This window comes from Haliotis cracherodii, unplaced genomic scaffold (assembly GCF_022045235.1).
Source record: "Haliotis cracherodii isolate W230 unplaced genomic scaffold, xgHalCrac1.p SCAF_2, whole genome shotgun sequence".
Classification (NCBI taxonomy): domain Eukaryota; kingdom Metazoa; phylum Mollusca; class Gastropoda; order Lepetellida; family Haliotidae; genus Haliotis; species Haliotis cracherodii.
This window is the reverse complement of record NW_027266275.1, coordinates 68,655,289-68,663,946: the sequence shown is the minus strand read 5'-3', so window position 1 is coordinate 68,663,946 and position 8,658 is coordinate 68,655,289. Positions and strand designations below refer to the sequence as shown.

Below are 8,658 nucleotides of genomic sequence, written 5' to 3'. Positions count from 1 at the left end.
ATTTACGCAATTCATAAAAAAATTATTTATGGAACAAAATGCTGATATTTGACCGAATAGCTCATAGTATAATTTCATTTCAAATTGGGATCGAACTCCTGCAACGAAATTCGATTTACTGGACATATTGCAATCAAAATGTAAATTAAACGTGTAAAATGCATAGTGGCATGTATTCTTACAGCAATATAATGAAGGCAAATTTGATCTTTTTTTAAAAGCATGACTTTTCTACTATCTGCTCTTCATTTGCTGCATGTTGTCCCAATGTTATCATATTCCAGGGATAATTCTGTCAAAGCTGATCAGCGTAAACTCTAACTCTGTTTGCATATGTCACAATAACAGGCAATGTTTATCTACAAAGTGGCTCTATCCATTACGGTTCTACTCTCCTTTGGCGTGTTCCTGACTCAGATTACCACAGACATCCAAAAACGTCCCGAACAGACGTCCTACCTCACCATCTACCTGACCGCTCTGCTCACGCTAAGCTCCCTCTCTGTGGCCATGATGATCCTCATTCTCAGGATCTACAAGCGCCAGGGAAAGGTGCCCAAAGTGCTGCAGAAATGGGTTGTTCTCTGGAAATGTTTTTCGTCAAATAAAAAGCAGACTGCTGCTGTAGATCAAGATCATGCGGATGACGTAAATGCCAAGGTGAGCACAGAGGATCCATCCTGGAAGCAAGTGTCTGCCACGCTTGAAGCCATGTGTCTGAAGTTATTCCTCTTCATGAATATCGGTCTCGGCATCGTTCTCTTCACTATACTCATAGTTTTAACAAATTGACTGTTGACTGGCTTTACAGTTTTATGCAACAGGGTAACCTTTGGTTCCCTGGAGTTGGTTTTATCACGAGACGAGCTTTTCCCTTTCCCCGGGAGTACGGGTGGCCCAGTCGTCTAAGGCGCCGCGATTCGCTGTGCAGAGTTGCGTCCCTTGGGCACGCCAGAAGCCTATGATTGTGGGCTCGAATCCCGGTTCGCCCAGATTATGTTTCTAGGTCTGTCAGCACCATACCCGTGCTCGTGGGTTTCACCGAAGTGGTAAATATCTGAGACCTCCATCACTTCGGGCTTTCCTCCCACATTAAGCTGACACGCCGCGATATAACTGGAATACTGTCAAAAGCGGTGCTAAACCCAACTCACTCACTCACTCACTCACTCTTCCTATCACATCTAGATGAGAATTCTTAACGTTTGCATTTGTAGACAGAGTTAATATCATTTGACAAGCACATGGGATACGTCTCGCAGACTGATTCCAAATGTGTCGGTGCTTGACAATCAACGGCACAAACTGTTGTCTAATAAAAAAAGGGCGGGCCTTTGATCTCCCCCCCAAACCATGTTAGAATTCAATGGAACCTTGTGTATGTTTATGGAATCTCCGATTAAGTGAGCACTGTAGCTTATACATATGAACAATTATTGTAAATAGTAAAAAAAGGGGAAGTTGTCAGTTTTCCGGAAACCTTCCAGATACCTTCCCACTTTGAATCCTACCTGGAGATATTCAGGCAACCTTTTCTGTTCAATTTAGTGTGAAACACATAAAAACTATTTTTGAAAATTACCCATAAGACTGAAGATATCCTGAAGGTTTCCGAAAGGTATTCAGATGCAAGTTTTGTTCATGTTTTGTTTCTTGTAAATAATGTTAGCCTGGGCATATCTGATAGCTGCAGTAATATTTCGTGACATTTTAGTTCGAAGCATCCCCTGAAAGCTGAGATTTCTGCGCATGTGCTTTTGTAGAAGACAATTTTCCAACAACATTCATTAATATTTGTTTTGGGATGTTTAGTGTGTTTAATAAACAAAAGGAATTTCTAGTAGACGTAAGGACAAACAGGATGTTGTTAGCTGGCCTTAGTAAGTCGAATGTTTATCAATTTTGGAAAAAGATTAACGCCTCTATGGGAAACAGTAAGAGTAGTGGTTACTGTAATTTTGTGGCTTATTTTAGTAAATTGGCTAATCCAATTGGTATGGTGTTTATCTATAACGGGTACCCGGGTATGGTCGGGTAATAGGGTGGTGGGTACCCGGCTAGTAAATTTGGACTCGTTCCAGCCCTGGTTTACACCCTCTGGTAGTTTTATAGAATGTCAAAGAATTTTATCTGAACAGGCAATGAAAGCTTTATTTTCATCGTATATAGTTATTAATAGTAATAAGTATATTTCTGTTGATATCCAGTACCAGTTATTTCAATCACTAATTCAACCCATATGGTGTTATGAATGTGACGTGTGGGGTTTTAGGGAGGCTTATGCAATTGAAAGATATATTAAAAAGATATGAAGTGTTTAATTATCTACACCATAGGCATATGTTTATGGTGAATTCGGGGTACTACCATTGATAAGTGTGCGGTTTGTTAGAATTGTTAAATATTGGATGAAAATCTTAAAGTGCGATCCAATAGATATAGTAGTATTGTGTATAAAGCTCTTTTAGAAATGATGTTAGGTCATCCAAATGTAGAAAGTTGGGTCATTCTGGTAAGAAAATTATTAAACCAATTTGGTTTTGGAATCATCACAGAAACATCAGTGTCAACTATCCCGGAAAGTTGCAACAATACCATCGGAGTGATAATGGAGAAGCCATTTATTACAGAGACGAAACCATCGTTGGAGATTAAGAATGTGCCGATGGTGAGACATTGCCTTATATGGGATATGTGGAAGTTACGGTTGACACTAGTTGGTTATCTACAGGTCTCAAAAGTATTTGTTTATGGTTTGTCATCCCAGACAGTGAGTACATCAATCGTGTTCCCGTTTTACTGGAGACTAATTATCTTATCCAAGCTATTGAGAGTTACAGGTAGGCAATAGGACCTTACTTCCTTCAAGTGAACAAAATGCACACACCTTGGAATCTTACCTCTCGGGGTTTTAGTTCGCAGGACAAGGGACTTACAAGGAAAGATGGGACCCTGGGACTTATGTGTAGCTGTGAGGTGTCACTCGTGTCACTCGTTCTGAACACCAAACAGAACAAGACAGTCACGTGTTCACTCTACAAGAAACTGCCTTATAGAGAAACTTGTGTCAGGCTTCACCAGGGCCACAAAGACATCCATATCACCGGGGCTTGAGATAAACCCTGCATTATTCTGATGTCAGTACAAGAGGTCACTACAAGTCCCTTTTCAATTGTCAAACTTGACCAACAAGACCATAGTTGTTTTCCCTAGGACAATCTTCTGCGAGATACAATTAGTCCAGATTTAGAAAGTTGCACCCATCAACGTGGAACAGATTGCCACTGAAGTAAAACAGCACAAGCTGAAGAAGGTGAACATATCTTATAAGGTTACTGAGGAACAGAAGAAGCTGAGTGAAGAGCTAATTCAGAAATACGGCGACATGTTTTCTACAGATTTAGATGTTGGCCACTACACTGTTTTTAGGGATTGAAAGACCCTACACCAATCAAGGAAAGATATAGGCGCATACCACCATCTGTGTTTCAGGAGTTGAAGGACGATATCCAACAGTTACGTGCTTGTGGAAGTCTTCACTTGGAAATCTGCCTGATTTATCTGGATGATCTCATCGTGTTTCCTGATTTTAAAGAGCACTTGAAGGTAAAATAGGCTTGGGGGTCAAGATCAAGAATCAGCCATCAAGCAACTGAAATGCGCTTTGTCAAAGCTACCTATTCTTGGATATGCGACTTATGGCTTTCTTTTGAAATGCACACAGATCCACATTCGCATAGATTAGGTGCAATCCTCTCCCTAGAAAAAGAAGGACAAAAGATGGTCATCGCTTATCATGACCAATAAAGCAATAAAGCAGAGAAGAACTGTCCATCACACAAATTGGAGTTCCTGGAATTTAAATGGACAGTGATTGACTACGACCACCTCTACAGAAATCAGTTAACTGTATTAGTGGACAACAACCTTTCGTATACGTCTCAAGTACACCAAATCTGGATACTACTAGACACAGGTGGATTGTAGCTCTTTCCTCATTCAACTTTGATATTAAGTATCGTTCAGGTAAATGTAACGCAGATGCTAATATGTTCTTCAGGTTGTCACAAGAAGACGAGACAGAGACGATGGCTGCTATATCTGTAAAGGTGATCTGCAATACTTGTCAGACATCCAACTACATCGAGAGCTTATGTTTCGCAGATGAACTTTTTGCAGACGTTGGACACAGGAACAACATGACTTGTTTCACTCTAAGGTATTGGGAGAATGCACAATACACAGGGATCTAGTACTTCCCAGAGTCATTACCGGATTACATCACAACAAGATATCAGATGTTATTCCTGCAGGTATTATCCAAGAATTCAGTCACCTCTAACTACAACGGGGAGTGATGTACATATATACTGTCATGGGTATAGGAGAAAAGAGGCAACTAGTTCTCCGTGCAGAATTCATCAGGAGAGCATTAAGTCGACTTCATGATGAGATTGGAGATTAGACTCGCAGTTTCTAATGGCCTGGAATGGCTAAAGATGTGGATTATTTGATCAAAAACTGTCATAGATGCTTCAGAAGAACACTAACAGAAGGTCAAGTTACACTCCTCTCCATCCTTACCAGCCAGCCCCTTCCTTTCGTCCTCACACCAGAGATGTCAAATGGAGGATATCAATATATTCTTGTTCTGACAGATCATTTTACAGGATATGCTCAGGCCTACCTTACTATTAAGTGAGTGAGTGAGTGAATAAGGTTTTACACCGCTTTTAGCACTATTCCAGCAACATCACGGCGGGGGACACCAGAAATGGGCCCTACTATTAAGACAACTGCAAACGGCCTATTCAACAACTTTTTTATACTCTATGGTTTTCCCCAAAGACTACATGCAGATCAAGGGGCCATACCGTAACCTTATTAATGAACTGTGCTAGCTGGCCGGAATAGAAAGAAGGATGTTTTTTTTGCAGATATGCCAGAAGACCAACTGGAAGTCATATATAACACCACTTGCTCATGCCTACAATTCATCATGACATGAATCGACTGGAGAAAGTCCTTTGATTTGTTATGTTTGACAGACAGCCACGATTGCCTGTCGACATTGAATTTGAAATAGGTTATCCACAAGGTAGACAATGTTAGACCACCTACATTAAAGATCTGAGCAAATGCAATGCTGAATCAAGTTTTAATTCAACTTACCTTTGTATTTGACTTGGGCATAAGCCATGTGTACATTCTGTAAAATGTTTTTAAGAATGAATACAAGTGATATATGTATATGTATCGATGTTGAATTTACAATCCCGATTGAGATTCCATTAGTCTCTATGCTCTAGAATGTTATTCTTATAGGATCACCTTGATGCTTGTAGCATTTAGAAATAACAATAGCTTGTGCAAATGTCTACAAGTGACGACAAAGTACACAAATCACCCAAAAAGAACTTACGAACAATAATTTAGTGTTTGTCAGTCTATATTATTTTCTGAATGTTCATTTGATTGGAATTACGTTCAGAGATGCAAACGAGTTCATTAATGCAAAGCATTAATTTGTATGGGTGTAAAATCATGGTTGCGCATTCCAGTTGCCATAAAGTTATGGTATTCTGGCTTTTTTGGAGATAGGATAGAAGATGATGTGTTTTCAGTAAGTATTATACGCTTTAGAACGTGAAATTTCATTTATAACCTGTTACCCATTTTCTGATAATGGACAGCAGGATGACTATCTGGATGATCATATTTTACAAGCATTTCATCTCGGTGTTTTTTTATGGTGAACCGCAGGGTTATTGGAGTAATATTCTACAGGCGTTTCAGGTGCCTGTAGTGAAAATGACATGCAGAATGTGAAGCTAGTGTTGCTATGAACGAAGTAAAACAGTAATATGTGAACGATGGGTAAAATACTTACTAAGTATGGTATATGTTGAGTGTTTGTATTATTGTATTACACCTGTTTTCTGCATTATTTCAGAACCTCGTGAATACACATGTCAGAAAGAAATTTCTTTCCTCTTTTATTCAATCTATACCAATCATGTGTCTACGTATAATATTTTGTCGTATTTCTAATGCATATATTCCACACATGGTAGTGCAACTGTGTTTATAGTATATTTATTTATTGATGACTATTCACTGCATATTTTCATTTTATGAGGTTCTAGCTTGCGTCCCTGAGACGGAGTATAATATGTATTATGTTTAAAAAAGAATGTGTTTTATCTAGGAGGATTTGTTAAAGTCTGATTGTTTGTCAGTTATTTTGTTTGTTTGTTTGTTGTTAAACGCCGCATTCAGCAATATTCCAGCTATATGACGGCGTTCTGTAAATAATCGATAAATACAAAGCAATATTTATTTTTTCTTTTAAGTCATGACATTGGTTTGGCTTTGTCATGGCAATGTTTTACACAGACACTTTCTTCAGGTAACATAAGAATAAAATAATACTACATTATCCCTACGGATATTTGTGTTACATCATAGAGAAATAGGTCAATGAATTAAGTTAAATACACCGACACACACATAAACACCATGAAAAAGCGATGTAAAAACACCAATCAACAATGGAAATGGAAAAAAGGGAAATATGGGAGGCATAAATTAAAAGGTTCTCAAGTTAGACAAATGTGGTAGATCTACACAATAATAATACATGGTTTCGTAGTTAAGGAAACGAATACTGACTGGTACGAATGATTGACGAGAACAATATAGAGAACAATAATAAAAGGATGATAGAAAATATGTCACATGATACAGAAATACGAGTAAAAATGACTAAAATCTATATTTTTCATAATGATGAATATAACTCATGAATGCTAAAATCTTAGAATCGTAAAACAACATCATCTCTACGACAGGCAGTATTGATATTGGTACGATTGATCATTGACTTAATATTAAGCAGCTTGTTAGTTGTTTGTGTTATCCCAATTTGACTGCAAACACTGATTGACATATTGTCTTATAGTTTTCCAAAGAAAAAGCATCGAATGATTGTTTAATTAAAGAACTTAACTGAACGAAAATTGTTTTAATGATACCAGTTGTTTTATATCTCTTTCAAAACAAAACCAGACACATTATCATGGCCACACGCACGAACACTGAGTTGGCTGAAATAATTCATAATATCATTTTTTGTTATCACCAAATTTTGTTTTGGATCTTTAATACTTTTCACTTGCGAAGGTTTTTGTCGTTATTTTGTTTCTAAACTTTAGTTCTATACAAAGATCTTATTATTTCATGCATAATAGTTTTTTAAAAACATTTAACTTTCATGATCACCGCTACAAAAAACTCGCGTTTTGTAATCCAAGGCTTGTTGTTAGGATAGATCTTGATTGTCTTAACAGATACAATAGAGTCAACGCAAAAGGTCACATGTCACTGCGGGTCTAGGTGAAAACAAAAAGATATAAAACTCTGAGAAAGCCTATAAAAGGCTATAAACAAATATCCCATATAAGAAATGAACCTATTCCATTAAAGACTCATCACATTATTTCAAATATTTGTTGGCAACCTATACCGAAACAGCCTACTACCTACTCTTATACAATATATTACTCCAAAGAAATAAAAGAACATCCAATGCTTTCGAATTACCGTAGTTAAGCTGTCATGCCATGATAGATTAACTGGAGTAATATGAAAGAATCGGGTGTTCTTTAACTTCTTTTTGGTAGTATGTGTCAAAACGTTACTCATGTTATGACCTTCCACCGACCCGTGAAGATTTCCGGGTAGAATAGGTCTTCAGCAACCCATACTTGCCGTAAAAGGTGACTATGCTTGTCATAAGAAGCGACTAACGGGATCGGGTGGTCAGGTTCTCTGACTTGGTTGATGCATGTCGTCGATTCCAATTGCGTGGATCGGTGCTCATGGTATTAATCACTGGCTTGTCTGGTCCAGAGTTGATAATTTACAGACCGCCGTCATATAGCTGGAATATTGCTGAGTGCGACGTTAAACAACAAACCAACCAACCATCTGACGCTCACTATTCTAAAGAAAGAACAATGGCAGCCTGGTTCCCTGGGTATGCTGCGCTGGCGCTTCATTGACCCAGGCAATGACTGCACAATTGCCGCATCCACCAGACGAACAAACATGGCGGACACGCCATGTATTTACTACAGAAAAACTCTAGAACAGGTGGTTAATATTTTTTCGACGACCACTTTCGAGTCTCGAAACAGCTTAAAGAATGTTTTCCTTCACTGAAGGTAACAACAGACGTTATTCTCGTGACATTCATGAAAATGCTAAGAACAAATTGTAACCATCCGTTCTAGAGTTTTTCTTTTGTAAATACATGGCGTGTGCGTCATTTTTGTTCGTCTGGAGGAGGCGGCCATTCTGCAGTCATTGCCTGGGTCAGTGTAGCACCAGCGCAGCATACCCAAGGAACCAGGCTGCCATTGTTTTTACTTTAAAATAGTGAGCGTCAGATGGTTGGTTGGTTTTGTTCGGCTAGTGGAGGCGGCCATTGTGCAGTCATTGCATGGGTCAGTGTAGCGCCAGCGCAGCATACCCAGGGAAACAGGCTGGAACACTGGTAGGTTGATTAAAAAGATCAAATCTACGTTATGATAGTTGCACAGAAAATCGTTTAATCCTCAAAACTAAAATGAACATGTTTCATTACATTGTTGTATG

The 8,658-nt window shown here is 38.5% G+C and overlaps 1 protein-coding gene across 1 annotated transcript; it reads left to right on the top strand.

The window, feature by feature from the left end:
• Positions 1-351: 351 nt before the first annotated feature.
• Positions 352-792, top strand: LOC139467749 (uncharacterized). The gene has a single exon (XM_071249257.1). The coding sequence runs from the start codon at positions 352-354 to the stop codon at positions 790-792; it is 441 nt and encodes a 146-aa protein (XP_071105358.1).
• Positions 793-8,658: the final 7,866 nt, after the last annotated feature.